This window comes from Erinaceus europaeus, chromosome 13, assembly GCF_950295315.1.
Source record: "Erinaceus europaeus chromosome 13, mEriEur2.1, whole genome shotgun sequence".
NCBI lineage: Eukaryota > Metazoa > Chordata > Mammalia > Eulipotyphla > Erinaceidae > Erinaceus > Erinaceus europaeus.
This window is the reverse complement of record NC_080174.1, coordinates 22,197,830-22,217,595: the sequence shown is the minus strand read 5'-3', so window position 1 is coordinate 22,217,595 and position 19,766 is coordinate 22,197,830. Positions and strand designations below refer to the sequence as shown.

Here is a 19,766-nt window from a genome sequence, read left to right as displayed (position 1 = left end):
TTGGTAGCACCTCACATCTTCATAGAATAATAGTTTGATTTACTTTTCTCTCCGGTATTCGTATTCCGGTCAGAATAGCAAATGAGTGATAATTTCCTTCTTAACATTTCCCATCTGGAAGCACATGATAATCACTTTTCCTTCATAATTGTCCATTTTTAATGACTTGATTAAGTGTCCACTTCATGTACAACTACGGTTCTTTCCCTTTTCAGTGAATCAGTAAGCAGTCCGGGGAGCTATGTAAAGTCTATGTAAATATCTTAATTTCTTGTTGCAGTTGAATACTATTGATGATTCCTGAACCAGTCTATATCATGATGGTTTTCCCAGCTTTATCTCTCTTTTCTTCTTTTCAAATTACTGAAAATTCTTAGTCTTTTTGTTTTGATTTTCCATATTGTTTCTACTACTTTGTCATTATCTTTTAAATTCCCATTACACTATGTAAAAACATTTGACAAAGAATGACTAATAAGCACAAAATTAGCTTCAGTACTAATCAAAGAAATACAAACTAAAATACTGATTTTTCCACCTACCCAATAGATTAAAATTTATATTATCCAGTAATTACTAGATTGTAGTTCAAGAGAGTGTAAATTATTGTAGTGTTTCTAAAGAGCATTTTGACAGCACTTTCTAAGTCTTAAATAATACAAATGTCTATTAACCTAGAAACTTCCTAGCACTTACCCTGAGGAAACAACAATGTGTGACATTTTATATACTAGTATGTTTACTTCAGGATGAAATGGAAGCACCCTAAGGGTGAACAGTAGAATTTGCTTTAAAAATTATGGTAAACTAACTATAAAACAAAATACTAATTTATTAAAGAATTTGTATTAGCATATATATTGACATAGGAAGGCATTTATGGTATTATTTAGTGAGGAAAAAAACAACAACAAAGGTACCAAATTATAATGAACTATAGAAATAATCTTTGAAAGTCTCATATTTATATAAACTGAAATGTTGGTAGTTACTTTTACAGAAAAGAGGATTCTGATTTTTTTCTATTTGTCTTGTAATATATATTTTAAAGTAATCCTGTCTGTAATGTGTGTGTATGTATGTATGTGTATGTATATATATATGTGTGTGTGTATATATATATATATATATATATATATATATATATATATATATATATATAGTTTTTTTTTCATATAGTGAGACAGAGAGGTAAAGAGACACAGATAGAAACACTGCAACACTGAAACTTCCTTTAGTGTGGTGGGGGCCAGGCATGAACCTAGACTTTGTGCATGACAGAGCGAACACTCCATTTAAGAGAACTATTTTGCTGGCCCTTATAATATATATTTTAGATATGACTTTTTATTTTGAGGTAGTTAGAGATGGTATATTGACAACTTAAATGACTAAATGATTTTGAAAGAAAATATTTTAATTTAAATTCTTAGGTTTCATGAAACACATTTGAAGACCATGGAAATGGATACTGCTTATATCGAGACATACAACAGTATTCTCTGTCTTAAATAGTGCTGTCTAATTTTAATATCTGGCTCCATAACCAGGGACTCCCAACAGCCAGTGTTCCTAATCACATTCTTCAATTGTTTTTGTTTCCAATGTGAAGGAAAACTCTTAAGAATTTATTTACAAATCATTGTGTAAGATAAAGAAAGGAGTACTAGACTTATTATTAAGGTACCTTATTATTGTGATAAATCGGATTCCTAGCTATTACAAATATCATTTTTGACACAGTGCAATGCTTTACTGTTAAATTATTTAAAGTATATTTTTTGTATGTGTTTGTACTCAAAGGAACTGTCACGAAATCTTGAGCTAAGTACTAACAGTTTCCAGCGACAGTTGATTGCTGAAAGGAAAAGAACATATGAGGCGCATGATGAAAATAAAGTTCTTCAAAAAGAGCTAGAAAGGTTATATAACAAACTAAAGGTAAGCACTGTCATTAAATCAACTAATTTCTGTTTCTGACTCAAGCCTTTTTAAAAATCACTTTGTTGGGGAGTTCATGGTTTACAGTACAGTTATTGACACATGGGTACACGCACACCAGGGAATGAACCACAAGGTCTTGCAACAACTGTAGGATCATTTGAAACTGAAGGGTCTGATGTTCTCATTATTTTTCTTGTTTTCTCTGTATTCCTTAGCAATTTGTGATGACCCATGGTTCTAAACAGATTTTAGTATATATACATATATATGTATATATATATGTATTATCCTTAAAGAATGTTAATAGAGATTTTGATAGGAATTGCATTGCATTTTTTTTTGGTTGGTTTGTTTAGTGCTTTGGCTAAGATGATCACTTTGACAGTGATAATTCACCCAATGCATGAGCATGAACTGTCTGTAGTTCCATTGCTATCTGTTTGTTTTAGCAGTGATTTAAATTTTAAATGCATAAGTCTTTAAGCTTTCTTATTATACTTATTTCTAGATACTTCTTTTTTATGTATTTGTAAGTGGGATTGTTGGCTTGATTTATTGATGTCCTAGTTCATTGCTTGCATATTGAAATGTCACAGATTATTGTATACTAATTTTATAACCTGATCCTTAACTACACTGTTTGTTTCCCATAGCTTTATTTTTAGTGGAATCTTTTAGAAGTTTCTATGTATAATATGATGTAATCTACAAATAGTGATACTTTTACTTCTGTTCCAACATGGGGTCCTATTTCTTTTTACAAGATAATTGCTCTGGCTAGGATTTTCTAATATATTGAGTAATAGGGGTGGAGAGTAGATATATTAACTTGTATCTAATTATTATTATTTTGTACACACACACACACACACACACACACACACACACACACACATTTTTTACCACAGCACTGCTCAGTTCTGGCTTGTGGTAGTTCTGGATATTGGACCTGGGGGCCTTTGGTGCCAAAGGAATAAAAGTCTTTTTGTATAACTACTATGCTGTCTCCCCAGTCCTGTACCTGATCTTAAAATAAAATTTTTTTTAGCTGTTTTCCCATTCAGTGTGTGAACTTGTTATATATAATCGAAACTATGTTGAGATAAGTTTCTTCTTTTCTTATATTTTAAATATTTTATCAGAGTCTTAATGTTTACAATACAGCTATTGACACATGGATAAAATATCTCATTTCACTATGATGGGTGTCTGTAAAACACTTATCTCCAATTTAGGCCCGCTTCCACTATCATGCACCTTGACCCAGCACCCTCACTGGGTTAACCCCTCCCTTGTCTTCCTGAGTGCTTTGCTTTGGTACAGTATAGCATACCCAGTTTGAGTTAGATGGTGTGTTTTCCATTTCTGTCTTTGTTTGTTAAATTTCAGACAAATCAGGTGTTTGTCCTTCCATTTTTGGTTTATCCGCTTACCATGATTCCTTCAAATGAGATGAGGCCACAGAGATGACGTCATCATTCTTAGCATCTGAGTAGTAGTCCAGTGACAGCTGAGTGATGTTCCAATGTATATACGTTCCACAGTATCTCTAGTCATTTGTCTGTTGTTAGGCAGATCTGGGTTACTTCCAAGATCATCATATTATAAGTTGTGCTTCTTTGAACATAGGTGTACATAGTTCTCTTTTGGATAAGTGTTTCTATTACCATTGAGTAAATTTCCAGGAGAGAAATTGCTGAGTCATATGACAGTATTCCAGGGAACTTCCTGATTGTTTCCCACAGTAGTTGAAACTTTTTACACTTCTACCAGCAATGTAGAAAGGTTCCTTTCTTCCAGTATCCTCTCCAACACTTAGTTTTGTTCCTTTCCATTATATGACATTCTCAAAGTGTGGAGTCCTATCTCATTGTCTTTTTTCATGACTTTGAGCATGTTTTCATTAAGTCTCTTATCCCTCTGGATCTCTTCTTTGGTAGGGATTCTGTCCATGTCTTTTCCCATTTTTTTTCTGATGGGGTTGTTTGTTTTGTTGTTGAGTTTACTGAATTATTTCAGTATTTTGGTTACTAATCCTGGAGTTAAAAGATTCTCTCCCACTCTATAAATATCTTTCTGTTTTAGTGATGATCCCCTTTGCTCTGCAGAACCTTTCTAGTTTGTCTTGGACTTATGTCAGTAGGACATTTTTATTTTGTTTTATGTATTTTGGATAAAGATAGAGAGAAATTGAGAAGGAAAGAGACAGACATCTGCATTACTGTTTCACCATTTGTGAGGTTTCCCCCAGGGCTTGAACCTGGATCCTTGCACACAGTGTGCTCAACCAAGTACTCCACTGTCTGGCCCCTCTTTGAAGACATTTTTGAAACACATTGTGAAGTGTCTGTCAATGTTTCTTTCTACATATTTAATCATTTCTGGTTGGATGTCCAGTCTTTAATCCATTTAGAATTGACTTTTCTGCAGGGTGATAGATGGTGGTCGAGCTTTATTTGTCTGCACATGTCAATCCAGTTTTCCCAACGCTGTTTGTTGAAGAGATTCCTTTCTTCACTTAGTGTTTTGGACCTCATCAAAAATTAGTTGCCTGTAAGTGTGAGCTCTTACTTCTGAACTTGCAAATTCTGTTTCACTGGTCTGTGTGTCTATTTTGATTCCCCGGTTAGGTCAGTTTGATTATAATAGCTGTGTGGTATAATTTGTGATCAGAAATTGTGTTGCCTTCAGCCTTGTTCTTTCTCATTATAGCATTAATGATCTTAAGTATTTTCTGGTTTTAGATCAACTTTTGAAGCTTTTATTCAATTCTCTTGAAGAAATTTGGTGCACCCTTAATAGTGATGGCTTTAAATTTGTTTATCAGCCTGGGTAGACTGGTCATTTTGACAATGTTAATTCTTTTAATCCATGAGCATGATATATCTTTCCATTTCTTGGTCCCATTTTCTGTTTCTTTTTTCAGTTTCTCAATAATGTCCTGTGTAGAAGTCTTTCACTTCCTTTGTAAAGATTATTCCCAGATACTTTATTGGTCTTGCTGCTATAGGAAAAGGAGCTGATTTCCTAATTTTTTCTACTTCTTGCTTAGTGTTTGTATAAAGGAATGCCATCACTTTTTATGTATTTTTTTTTAGCTTTCTCCATTACTTTATTGCTTAATAATTTCCAGGACTTTTCTGCTGTGTAAATCCTGTATATCACCACTTGAATTTTATCTTGTCTGATAGAATTATGATTGACCCTGACATATTCAGGCTGCCTATGCCCTTATGACTGTTTTCCAACCTTTCCTTTGAGTCTATAAATCATTGGTGCTTGAGTATATCAGTCCCCTGTAGATAGCTCAAGTTTGAATTTTGATTTATTGCCCTCAGTACTTTCTCTACCTTTTGATTGGTGCTTTTTGCATCTTAGAAATTTCTTTCATTGCATCTTGCTGTTTCATTATGATGCTTCTTTCCTGGGAAGGTGTTTCTGTTTTCTTTGTGTGTGGACAATGTCCCTTTGTCCATTGCTGTATAAATTCTGTTTATTAATGTTTTAGGACATGTGTGCAGATTGATACATATTTTGCTGTAGCTTTGCCTTATGCACAGGGGGAAGCAAACACAGGTTCTCCCAATTCAGCCATTTGCTCCCACCCCCTTTCCAGGATCATTTAAAAATTTACCCCAGAGGATACCCTTTATTTCTAATGTTTACAGGATGTATTCAAATGATTGAATTTTATTAAAGCAAGCATTCATGATTCTGTGTAGAAGTTACTATGGGATTGACATTTTGCTCAAAATTGTTTATTGTATATATTTTTAGTTACTTAGATTCTCAGAGAAATCCTCATTCTTAAAATAATTAAGAATTATGCTTAGAATTATCTTTGTTATATATATATATATATTTCCACCAGGGTTATCACTGGGGCCCAGTGCTGACGCAATGAATCCACCACTCCTGGAAGCCATTCTTTTTTTCCATTAAAAAGAATTTTTTTCCTCTTTCTGTTTTATTGGATAGGGCAGAGAATTTCAGAGAGGAGAGGGAAATAGGGAGAAAGAAAGGCTCTAGGCAGATCTGCTTCACTACTCATGAAGTGTGCCCCCTGCAGGTGGGGAGTAAGGACTTGAACTTGAACTTTAATCTGTATGCTTAACTGGATGTGCCACTGCCTGGCCCCAGAATTGTGTAATTTTTAGCTGATCAATAATCTAGAACCTATATTTGAAAGATGTTAAGTTTTCTTTTGTTTCTCTGGTTAAGCTTGAAAGCAAAACCAACTATATCAGATAGAAATAGATAAAACACGATTTTTGCTTTGTATATTCTAAAATTCATGACTGCCTACACCTATTGAACTTTTTATTTGATGAGAATCATTGCTCTACCCTAGCCTATGTGTCCAGGAGGTACTCATTTGTAGTTACAAAGAGATAAAGAATCTGGTATATTTTAATTTATTAAAGAAATTAACAAGATGAGAGCTTTTTGTTTGGTTTTACACTGAGACTCATTATCCTGAATTAATTATATTGGGTTTATTTTCAGGAAAAGGAGAGAGAACTGGAAATAAAAAACATATATTCTAATCGTCTGCCAAAGTTCTCTCCAAAGAAAGAAAAAGAACTTACGTCAAGAAAACACGGTATAGTAACTGTTATTGTTGAAAAACTGACAGTGTACTATTAAATAATGAAATAATCATTTCTGATGTAGAAGGAAAATAAAGGGGGAAAACTTTAATGTAAACTTAAAATTTTTTATAGTTAATTTTCAGAAATCCTTTCAACTTTCTCCTTGAAGGTTTTTCTCCTCTGAGGTAGTAAAATTATATTTAAAAATTATTTTTGTAATTTTTTTAAACTTTCATCAAAGCAAGTAAACAGCCAGCTGTAACGAGAGGTTGCTAAACCTTTAAGCATCACCTAACTCTGACACTTATACATTTTTTAAAACATTTATTTTATTTATTTATTCCCTTTTATTGCCCTTGTTGCTTTATTGTTATAGTTATTATTGTTGTCGTTGTTGTTGGATAGGATAGAGAGAAATAGAGGAGGGGAAGACAGAGAGGGGAAGAAAAAGATAGACACCTGCAGACCTGCTTCACTGCTTGTGAAGCCACTCCCCTGCAGGTGGGGAGCTGGGCTCAAACCCGGATCCTTATGCAGGTTCTTGCAGTTTGCGCCATGTGCGCTTAACCTGGTGCACTACAGCCCAACTCCCAACAATTATACATTTAAGTAATGTTATTTCATCTTATCTTTCTGTTTATAAAAAGATTCAAGAATATATATATATATGTATATACATATATATATATTTTTTTTTTAGCAAATTCCAGATGTTACAGCATTTCATTCATAAATGCCTTTGGAATTGTTAAGCGTTTCTTTTTTTTTCCCCCACAAAAATACAAATCTCTTTTCAGTAAATTATAAAAGTTTGGAAGCAAAAGTAGCATAGTAGGATTTATTCATCAGAATGTCCTCGAATTATGTAATTGCTAGTAAACTCTAGTAACAAAATTAGTTGTGAACGACTGTGAAGCTGAGCAAAGCATTAATTGCCTCATTTGGATTCTGAACATGTAAGAGTTGAATGCCCTATATTTCTGATTCTGTTTAATATGATTAAAAAGTCTTTTATAATTTTCACGATAGCTGCATGTCAGAGTGATTTCACAGACCAGTGCACAAAAGGAGTACAGACCTGTGAAGACTTCACCCTGGAAGAATTTTCAATAATGCCACAAACAGTTATGTGTTACGAAAATAAATGGGAAGAATCTGAATGTCTTTCTTTGGTAAGATTCAGTAACTTAATTAAATATAAAACTTTAGAGTTGAAGAAGTTACTCCAAAAAACCCCAGTTATCAGATATTGGAAAGTTTCATCAGTGAAGTTGGTGCTCTCCGGGTGGACATAGAACAATTACTTTGTAAATTTCTTACATTTTTGTGTATTCATATACTTTTACAAAATCTTTTATACTTAGTGGGAAAAATTTTCAAATGATTGGTTAAATTTTGCTTATATTTAGTTGTTTTTATTTTTGTCTCAGAAATATGTATTTTTGAGCATAATTGCAGTGAGATTTGTCTTTATGTTATTCAAATCAGAGTGGAATTCAGAGATTCTGCCTTATGTGTAACAGAACTGTATATCTAGGACTGGAAGATCTTCATTGCTAAAAGTTTTATCTTTAATGTTTAAAGTTTACACACACACATATATATATATACACACACACACACATGCACACACACACACATACACATAGGGCTGATCATATAGATATAGAGATATAAATATCTTTATATAAATTTGTGGTTATATAGGAATATTTATATATAGATAGGCAGATAAAGAGATATATTGCCATGCAAGTTTCCCAGTGACTTCAAGTTCTCTGTTTGTAGTATTAAAAAAAAAAAAGAGAAAGTAATAGAGTAAATTGGTTCCAAGGTATATTGTAGCTTTCTGTTTCTTTAGTTTTACAATTTAGATAAGTTTACTGTTATGTCCTATATTCGTACTGCTATCAAGACTAGATCATGTTGTCTTTATGAAAAGTGGAGTAACAAATAGCTCCTAACTTTTAAGAGGAATAAAGACATTGATCTTTATCATTGTAAGTTTCAGTAGGAGAGCAGTAAACTAATTGAATTAAAAATGTATTATTAGAATTAATAACTGCTTTTAAATTTAATTTTGGATTAAACCTTTTAATAGGCTGGCTTTGGAGCCTCAGTTTCCTAATTTATAAAAACTTGGTGATGGGATTACCTTTAGAGTTGTGGTAATATTTAATTTTGGAGTTAATAAAACTCTGACTAATCCTGCCACTTCAATTTATATAATATAGCTATCATTTGCTCAGGCCCTTTTAAAGTACAGACTAAGTTTCTATTGGAATGAGAGCCAGAATACAGTGACTTAAGCAGATACCTTTCTTTCTTTCTTTCTTTCTTTCTTTTTTTTTTTTTTTTTTGTGTGTGTAAGACTTGGTAACTGTGATTTTTTTTTAAATTATTATTAGTGGTTTACAAAAACTACAAAATAACAGGAGTACAGTTCCACACTGTTCTCACCACCAGAGTTCACCAGTGTCCCCATTCCTTTCATTGGAAACTGCAGTGTTTCTCCCAAGGTCACAGATACAGGGTGACTATTATCTCTGTAACTATCTGTCTGACTACATATATTTTTGCACATTTTTTCCCTATGTTCCTGCCTTCTCTTCCTTTTTAAGTCACAGCTACACCTACTACTACCTCTGAATGACCTTCCTTTTTTCCTCGTCTCTCTGGGTCTTGATGGAATTGGGCTTCAGAGCCTTCTAGTCATCCTCCCCTAGCGTTTGTTCCTCTCTGGGAGTATGGACCAAATTCTTTATGGGGTACAGAAGATAGGAGTTCTGGCTTCTGTAAATGCTTCTTTGCCAAGCAGATAAGTTTCTTTCTTTTACAGTTGACTGAAGATTGATGTTACTTTAGGGTCAGTACAAAGCTTTGTTCTGTGGTAGTTGTCCTCTACCTTGTTGCTTGTCTCAGTGATCTCACTAATACAAGTATTAAGGACTGCCACAGTCAGTTTAGTTAGCATCTGCCACCATACACACATGTAAATATTTTTATTTTGTGATGAGACATTTTAAGATCTACTCTTTTAGCAATTTTCAAATACATGATATTGTTAACTATACAACCATACCTTTTTTTCTTTTATAGTTGACAGTTGATACTTTTTTTTTTTTGCCTCCAGGGCTCGGTGCCTACACCATGAATGTACTGCTCCTGGAGACCATTTTTCCCCTTTTGTTGCCTTTTTTTTTTTTAATAATTGTTGTGGTTATTATTATTATTATTGTTGTTGCTGTCATTGGATAGTACAGAGAGAAATCGAGAGAGGAAGGAAAGATGGGGAGAGAAAGATAGACACTTGCAGACCATCTGTGAAGTGACTCCCCTGCTCGTAGGGAGCCAGGGGGCTTGAACTGGAATCCTTACGCCAGACAGTTTATCTAAAACCTCTTTTACTCACCTCTTCTTCCTCTTACCTCTTTCAACTATTAATCTTTTCTGTATCCATACATTTTGGATTTTTATGTTTGGCTTGTAATTTTCATTTTTGTTGAAACCCACAATTAAGTGATATCATATGGCATTTGTATTTCTTTGACTTACTTCACTTAGCATAATGTCCTCAAGGTTTATCCAGGTCATCTCAATTGGCATGGCTTCTTTTTTATGACTGAATAATATTCCATTGTATATATATATATATATATATATATATATATATATATATATATATATATATCACATTTACTTTATCCATTCATCTGTTGGTAGATACATAGATTGTTTTCATATCTTGACTTTAGTAAATACTGCTGCAGTGAGTATGGATAGATACCCAGAGTCTATAAAATCTATTAATTGGAGACTTTTGGCATATGTTAAGTAAGATAAGTCAGAAAGACTTAATGGATGATCTCACTCATAGACAGAAGTTGAAAAATACTACCATGATGTCATCCTGACTTTCCTTGGCAGATGACCTTCTCAATATGTCCTGGAACCCCCACCTCACCAGAATCCTGACATACTGGGAGTATGGATCAACCTGTCAACACCCATGCCCAGCAGAGAAACAATTACAGAAGCCAGACCTCTGACCTTCTGTGCCCCTTAGAGATCTTTGGTTCTTATTTCCAGAGAGATAAAGAATGGGAATCTTCCAATGAAGGAGATGGGATATGGAACTCTGGTGGTGGGAATTTTATGGAATTATACCCCTCTTATCCCACAGTCTTGCCAATCTCTAATAACAATTCTTCTTCTAGTGTTTGCACTTCTTTCGTAGCCAGTCAACAGCGTCAGGTTGAGCCTGATGTAAAGTTTCGAGACCTCCTTTGAATCTGGAGAGGTGGCAGTTGTTGACTATGTGGGTCATAGTCTGTCTGTAGCCGCAGGGGCATTTCGGGTCGTCTCTGGCTCCCCAGCAATGGAACATAGCGGCGCACCGGCCATGGCCTGTTGGATAGCGATTGAGGAGGGCCCAATCATAACGTGCTAGGTCAAAGCCGGGTTGACGCTTGCAGGGGTCTGTGATGAGGTGTTTGTTCTTTACCTCAGCTGACTGCCAACTCTGTTTCCAAGAGACTGGAACAGAGAAGTTCAGTGTAGGCGTAGGGGACCAGATTGGGTGACGAGACGTCAAGCGTTGGACAGGGTGGGCGAAGATATCCGCGTATATTGGCAGGTCTGGTCGAGCGTAGACGTGGGAAATGAACTTAGATGATGCCGCATCCCGACGAATATCTGGCGGGGCGATGTTGCTAAGAACTGGCAGCCATGGAATAACAATATAAATAATAATCACTAATAATGAAAAAGAAGTTTAAAAATAAGAAAACAAAAAGCAGAACTTCTGCTTTGGTGTATTGCATCAAAGTAAAAGATTCTGGGGTGGGGGTGGGTGCGGGTATTCAGGTCCTAGAACATGATGACAAAGGAGGACTTAGAGGGGGTTGAATTGTTATGTGGAAAACTAAGAAATGTTACACATGTACAAAGGACTGCATTTTACTGTTGACTGTAAACCATTAATCCTTTCATAAAGAAAAAAATCTGAATAATTCAGTACATTTGGCGCCACCTGTAGAATGCCACACAGTTTGAGACTACCTCAGTTGACCTACTTAACTTCCATATTGGTTAACAGCCTTATATATGATTAATTGAGTCAATCATTTTTTGCTGTGAAATATACAAAGCAAAGATTTTTTTTTATTGGGGGGATTAATGGATTACAGTGAACAATAAAATATAATAACAAAAAATACAGTAGTTTGTATGTGTATTACATTTCTCAGTTTTCCACATAACAATTCAGCTTCCTCTAGGTCCTCTGACATCATGTTCCAGGGCCTGAACCCCACCCCCAACCCCCACCCCAGAGTCCTTTACTTTGGTGCAAGACACCAAACCCAGTATAAATTCTACCATTTTCTTTTTTTGTCCCCAACTTAAAAAAGAATATTATTGGTGATTTAATAATGATCGGCAAGATTGTGTAAGAGGGGTACAATTCATACAGTTCCCATTACCAGTGTGACATATCCCATCCCATCTATTGGAAGGTTCCCTGTTCTTTATCCCTCTGGGAGTATGCATCAAAGATCTATCTATCTATAAGGGGTGCAGAAGGTGGGAGGTCTGGCTTCTGTAACTGTTTCTCTGCTGGACATAGGCATTGACAGGTCAATCCATAGCCACGGCCTATCTCTACGTCTCCCTAGTGGGTCAGGCTTCTGGTGAGGTGGGGCTCCAGGACACATCGGTGAGGTTGTCTGCCCAGGGAAGGCAGGTTGGCATCATGGTAGTACTTTTCAATTTCTGTCTATGAGTGAGATCATCCCATAATGCATCCTTCTCCTTCTGACTTATCTCACTCAACATGATTCCTTTAAGTTCCACTCACCCAAGACAGGATGAAGAAAGTGACCTTCCCTGTGACCCTACAGTTCTTCTCCTGGGGATATATCCTAAGGAACCAAATACAACCTTCCAAAAAGCTTTGTGTATAGCTATGTTCATATCAGCACCATTTGTAATTGCCAGAATCTGAAAACAACCCAGGTGTCCAACAACGATGAGTGGCTGAGAAAGTTGTGGTATATATGCACAATGGAATACTACTCAGAAATTAAAAATGGCAAGGATACTTTTAAAACTTGGTCTTTTCAGAATTTTGCATAGAGTACTGGCTTTACTTGCATATATTGATTTCACTTATCTTAATACATTCTTGAAAAATCTTATTGTTTTGAAACATTTTTCAAAGAGCAGTAACTGTGATTTATGGCTTTATTAATTAAAATTGTATTTATTCAGAAATATATTTATGGTTTTAAATAGTTAATTTTCATTTTTTTTTTTATGTGTGACCTTGCACTTAAAAAATAACAACTGTTTGATAGGACCTGGTATCCCAAGAGAGAGATGAGCATGGTGAAGCAGGGATGCTAAACCCAATTGAGGAAAGAGAAGAGCATTTTATTAAAGACCAAGGATTCCATGTTACAAACCAGGAAGTTGAAAAGCCGGAGGATGGTAAGATAGTTTGTTTAAGCAAGTAATAAGTCACAAGCCTTTCAGAAAGGAAGGATTAACATTTCCTTTTATCTTCTAATTGAACTGTGCATTGATTAAACCGAATAAGAAAAAGTTGATATAGCTTAGGCAGTGACCTACTTGGACTCACAAGCATTTCAGTGAAGGGAAGGAAATAAATGAAGAGTGTTAAGTCAGTTGCTGTTTGGAGCTAGGGAAATTTCCCGCAAAGCAGAAACAAGCTTTTTTATATTAACTCAAGTTTGATGAACAGTTAAGTGAAAGACAACCCTCTGTAGGTGTGACCTTGAAACCCCCTGTTCTATAAAGTAGCTCAAGCATAAGAAAGTCAGTAATGTGAGGTTCTAAATGTATTCCTATGACTTTGCTTTAGTTTCAGTATGTAAAGTAAGCTATTAATGTATTCAGCCTTAGTGAACCAACTCAGTATAGTCTCACATTCAGAAATGAATGTAGCTTAGGCAGAAATTCACCTCCATCTAGATAAAATATTTGAAAGTACAGGTGAGAGGACATCTAAACAGACTTTAATTTTTTGAATGTAATTTTTAAAGATGTTTTAATCTATTTACTGGACAGAGACAGAAGAATTTAGAGGGGAGGGGAAGACTAGAGATGGAGAGAGAAGGAGAGGCCTGCAACAGTGTTTTACTGTTCATGAAGCTTTCTTCCTGCAGGTGGGACCAGGAGCTTGAACCTAGGTCCTTGTGCATTGTAACATGTTTGCTTCACCAAGTGGGCCACCATGTGCCCCCCATGTATTTTATTAATTATATAGGAGCTGCTTATAGAGAAAAGATGTTTTTGTTTCGTAAAGATAGTGGGATATGAACCCATGACCTAACTCTTGCCTAAATAGATGTATATTTGTGCATCTGTAAAACAATAGAAAAGTTGCAATAGAAACAATGTTACATAGCTGTTGAGTAATTCATAGGAGGAGGTTCTCTTACATGTTAAACTTTGGAATGGAAAATTAGATGTTACGGTTGGCTTTTCTAGAAATGATAAAAATAAAGTATCAGAAAACCACCACTTATCATTTTATTAATTTTTTTTTCCCTCTGAAATTCATATGGAATCATCTTTGTTGGCAGTGAGAAAGTATGCCATCTAGTAAGGTTTCCAAATTTTAGTGTTCTAAGTTTTTGAATTCTAGCACAATTAATTTTTTTTATTTGGATCTAAATCACGTTTATAACAATATGGCAGTACTCGCTGAAGAACCATTTAAGAATTAGTTACTTATCTCATGCCCATATCCTGAAGTACCTTTTATATGTGTTATTTGTAGATAGGCTCCTCTTTAACATCATCCTAGTATAGCTTTCAACATCAGGAAATTCAACTTTGATACAATACTTCATATTATCTCTATATAACTTTTTTTCTCAGTTTATGTAGTATTATCCTTTATACCACTTATTTCCCTCCACAATATGATCATAAATTGTGTTTAGTTCTCCTATCTCTTCTTTAATCTCCTTTAATCTTTAATCTTCTTTAGTCTCCTTTAATCTGAAATGGTTCCTCATCCTTTTAAATCGTATTGCCCATCAGAGTTCCAGCTTCGCCATGTGCCAGAGGGTCTGGGCTCAGTCCCTCGGACACCACGTGGGAGCACCATGCAAAGGGGAAGCTTCAAGAGCGGTGTGTGTGTGGGGTAGTACTATGGTGTTTCTCCTTTTCTTTCTGTCTCTCAATCTCTTTCTAGAGGTTGAGATTAAAAGAGATTCCACAGGTGGTGGTAGAAGCATGCAGGTGCAAAACACAGCCATTATGGGAAAAGGAAAAATTAATGAATCTTTTGACCCCCCTTTTTTTGTCTTATTTATTTGGCCACTGCTGGTTTTTCTTATTCCTTACCATCTTTATCTGGGCCGGGGTTGGGGGGAGAGAAAGACACAGTAGGACCAAAGCGTTCCTTTAGTTCAGTGAGGGCTGGGCTGAAACCCGAGTTGCAGACATGGCAAAACAGCCGTTCCCCTATTAGCCAGCATGTTAATTAAATAGAGTATATTTCATTTGGAGTTTCACTGAAAATTTTTCTTTCTTTATTCTAATTTTTTTATATTTATTTATTTCCCCTTTTGTTGCCCTTATTGTTTTTTATTGTTGTTGTTATTGATGTCCTCGTTGTTAGATAGAACAGAGAGAAATGGAGAGAGAAGGGGAAGACAGAGAGGGCAAGAGAAATCTAGACACCTGCAAACCTGCTTCACCGCCTGCGAAGCCACTCCCTTGCAGGTGGGGAGCGGGGGTGGGGTGGGGGTGGGGGGCTGAAACCGGGATCCTTAATGCCGGTCCTTGCGCTTCGCGCCATGTGCGGTTAACCCGCTGCGCTACTGCCCAGCTCCCTGAAAATTTTTCTCAGTTATTTTAAAATTGTTGTTTTATCTACTTTTCATTTGTGAACAACGTTAGGAATCAAAACAAGGCAGAAGAGGCCAGGCAGTGACACACATGGTTCAGTGCGCATGCTACCAAGTGCAAGGACTCAGGGTTTAAGCTCTCAGTTCCCACCTGAAAAGGGGAAGCTTCACAAGTGGTGAAGCAGGTTTGCAGGTGTCTCTCTCTCTCTCCTCCTCTCTGTCTCTCCCTCCCCTCTTGATTTCTCTGTCTTACTCAATAAATAAATTCTAAAAAAACAAAGCAGATAATATTCTTCCCCACACCTGCTTAGCATATTTATTTATATATTTATTATATATATCATATATAATATTATCTATAATATTTATATTATATTAATTTATATATTTACATACAGTACTCATTGAGTGTATTTTTCTTCAACTTCCTTGAATCCTAAACTATTATACAAATAAAATTTATGGTGTCTTGTCACTGTAATCCCCTTATTAGGTAAGCTGTTTCTTTATAAAAGATGAGAGTTGAATTTTCCTGTTCAAAAACATTAATGGCTATAAAATTCTACTTTTAAAATTTCATTTTATACAGAATTGGAAAGAGAGCCAGCTAAAAAGCAAAAAGAAAAGGCATTTTTATTGGAGAAAGGAGAAACGTCAGCACCGGGAACTAGAAAATGCCAAATGGATCTGTATCAGATTCAAAATCTTGAAGAAGAGGAAGAGGAGAGACAGAAGAGAGAAATGCTACTTGCAAAACTGCATGAAATCGACAGGGAACTCCAAGAGTCTCGCAGTCTAAAGTGTCCTTCTCTGCCACTATTACCTGATTTGGAATCAAAATTACACTACCCAGAAAGGAGCCCTAAAACATACACATTCTCGGAATGTCCAGAGAAATTATTTAATGGGCACCATTTGCAAGACATCAGCCTTTTAACTACAAAAGGAGGAGATGGTCAGAATCTAAGAAATGTGAGAAGCCCAGCCCCCCCAGATGAGCTCGCATTTGGCAGCTATGTGCCTTCATTTGCTAAAACACCAAGGAAGTCAAGTGCATTTAGCCAAAAGAGTGCTCTTTTGGATTTCCAAAGAAACAGTATAGACAAACTCAGTAAAGACAGTGTAGATTTAATTGCAAGAAAAGAGAAAAAAGCTAATCTGATGGAACAGCTGTTCGGTGCTAGTGGCAGCAACACGGTTTCCTCTAAAAGCAGTGACCCAAATTCTCTGACTTCCAGCAAAGGAGACTCAGATCTTTTAAATATCTCCCCTGGGGAGAACATCAGCCAGGGTAGAGAACTTGATGAAGACAATGACTTTTTCCTCCGCGAAGGAAGAAGTATTAATCCGAACAGACACCGATTAAAACAAGCAAACAACAAAGCAGCTGTAAAAGCAGTTGATTCTATAGAAGATGAAATTGAAGAAGTAGTACTGAGATGACTGATTAGAGTGTACATTTTTCCAATTGTAAATATTGATATATTTTAATACAGTATTTAATGTAAACATTGAAGACTTTTAATAGTAAACATCCTTATTGAGGGATGGTTTTTAATAAAAGTATTGCAAATTAAAAGTAGGTCATATCATACCACAGAGCTAGTTTGCAAGAATGAAGGAGTCTCTTTTTGGGGGGGAGAAGGGAGGCTAGAAACCAAAAATTTTGAGATGTATCTTAACTTGATTTTGACTTTTTATTTACAAGTGGATTTTTACCTCTTAGACCTAGTTCATGCAGAGTTTTACTCTGTTGGAGTTCATATTCATTTTCCATTTCTATCCCTATTTATTTGTTGTTAGATCTTTACTGAGCCAGATACAGACTTCCCACTGATTGTTGAATGGGGTTTAGAGTGAAGGTCTTTATGTTGGGACATGTTGCTTCCAGGTGATTGAGAGAGCCAGTGCTACTATTTCCAATAAATACAGCAGAATTACTCTTCAGAAGAACCTGTGACAACATTAGAATTTCCTAGTCCTCTCATTTGTACCATGCTACTAATAGATTGAATTCAGAAGACATGTGTTCGAATGTCCATTTTCCCGGTCATGTCTCACAGGAGTTTGGGTACTATGTAATCCATAATTCTCGTTCTCCTACACTGTTTTAAAGATCAGTGATTGGGTATGAGATTTTTATATCAGCTATAAGGAGTAGAAAGATTTTTCAACTCAATTATGTTTCCAGAGTAATGTATTTTGGAAATTTTACTGTGTCCTTTAAAAAAAAAAAACTGACCCTCTAACCAAAGAGACAACAATAGTTTAATATTGTGTGTAATAGGACTACTTTTGAAGCAGTTTTGGCTTAACTTGTTTTAAAGATGGAGCCTCTACCTTAGTGGTCAAAGTGTTAAAATACATTGGTATTTTGCTACTTGAAGCTTACTTACCAACTGCATTGAAATAGACAATTATGCTATGTGTAATGGACTTTTAAGTCATCGAAATACACCACCAACAAAAGAGAGAACACTTAAAATGAAGGGTAGAAATAACATGCCAGGGGAAGAAGAATAAAAAAAATGTAGATGGACATTTACTTTAGTAAGAGCTGGTTTTTATTCCACAGGAATTTAATGTTTTTGTTCATAAAATTTTTGATGCCAAGCATACATATCGAGTAAGGGGCTAGAGTTACTGTTTTATCTTGAATTCTTATAAATGCTTATTATTAAATATAATTATAGAACTACTTAACAAAAGACTTAGTAGGTCTCTAAAAGATGTACCACCTATCATCAAAATTGTGTTCCTGTCATATATTGGGAACAGGATGTTGCCTAAGTGCTAAACTACATTAAATTATTTTAATAAAGAGATTTTATGATTGATAAAAATAAACATTTAGTATGTGGTAAATCATTCTAATATATGTAAAACAATGCTATTGTAATGCATTTCTTGATAATTATGTAACGCCAACTTTTGTTTATAGGTGCTAATTTTTCTACCAAAATTATTGTAATTTTTAAGTTTTATTTTAAAGGCTTTAAAAAAATTTAAAAAGTCTCCTCATAGAGTTTTTTATTTAGGTAATTTCAGTTAGTCTCTTGCTTTTTCCTACCTAATGCTTTCTGGTCTCTCTAACTAGATGCAACAAGCCAGAATTATTAAAATTAACCTTAAATTTATAGACTTGTAAGCATTATGGTGGTAAGCATTAACATTGGAGAGTAAGTGTACAGAACCATTTTTTCTTTATGAACAAACCTTAGAAAGTCAGTAATTTTTTTTTCTAAGTGTAAAAGTTAAATTTGTTCCTTGTTCTCAGGACTCTTACAAATAAAAATTAAAAAGCACACTATGGCTCTTTATTTGAATGGTACTGTAGGCCACTTAGTAAATATTTAGCAAAATCAGGGCTTGGAGGGTTAACTTTTATTTCATTATTCACATGTCTTTTTCTGTCTAGTGTTTCTAGTTAAAAGTAGATGAAGTCCCTCTAAATTAAGTTAGACAGCATGCTAGTCTTATCAGATAATTATAGTTTTAATTAATCCTCTCACCCTTCTTAGTTATCACAGTGGCACATATTCCTTATAATATGAAAAGTGAGGGGAAAGGATTAATCTGAATCACAAAATAAACAACTTATTATCACAAATGGCTTGTTTTCTGATCTTCATCTCTACCTCATATTCAAATATACTAAGCTTATAATTTTGGGAGCTAAATAGAATTCCATGCATGTCTGCCTCATAAAGGAAACAGAAGAACAGTAAAATGGAAATTACTACTATAGTGAGAAGACAATGTGAGGTGTTTTGTTTGTTTGCTTGTTTAAGAAAATGCCATACCTTGTCAGGAAAGATTGTATCTTTGTAGTAGTTTCCATTCTACGGAGGATCTGCCTCCTTCATGATGAAAGCCATCTTTTTGTTTGAAAATGATCACCTTTTAGTGAAGTGCATGTATTTTATTATTCATATTCTTCTTGGATGTCCTGGGTGAGTAGGTGGCAGGAGAAATAACTTCTTAAGGTCGTTATGAGGAGTAAATGAAACAGCCAGGGTTATATTGGGCAGTTTACCTACTACATAATAAGCATTCAGAAAACAATTGCTGTTATAGTATATATAGTTATATATAGTATGAGATTTTTAGAGGGAGCAATTGAAAATTAGAGCATAGGGCTGTATGTATCATCAGCATTACACTTGCACAATGTATAAGTAAAATTTAAAAAGCTCCTAAACCTCCAAATTAGCTATCATAAAATATCGACTACATATCTTATGCACTTAGAAATTTACTTAAATATTCAACATTGACTGTAATAGTATTGATGAGCTTGATTCTAATTCATAAAGAATAGAAAAACAAAATTTTGTTTTTCTGAAAA

At 35.0% G+C, this 19,766-nt stretch overlaps 1 protein-coding gene across 1 annotated transcript in view; it reads left to right on the top strand.

Moving 5' to 3' along the window:
• Positions 1-18,723, top strand: part of LCA5 (lebercilin LCA5) — a 49,248-nt gene extending 30,525 nt beyond the window's left edge. Inside the window, exons 4-8 of the mRNA XM_007521941.3 lie at positions 1,804-1,941; positions 6,451-6,547; positions 7,566-7,708; positions 12,893-13,025; positions 16,008-18,723. Of these exons, the coding sequence (XP_007522003.1) occupies positions 1,804-1,941; positions 6,451-6,547; positions 7,566-7,708; positions 12,893-13,025; positions 16,008-16,861 (1,365 nt within the window). The 3' untranslated portion in view covers positions 16,862-18,723. The remainder of the gene's footprint in view (positions 1-1,803; positions 1,942-6,450; positions 6,548-7,565; positions 7,709-12,892; positions 13,026-16,007) is intronic.
• The last annotated feature ends 1,043 nt before the right edge of the window (positions 18,724-19,766 follow it).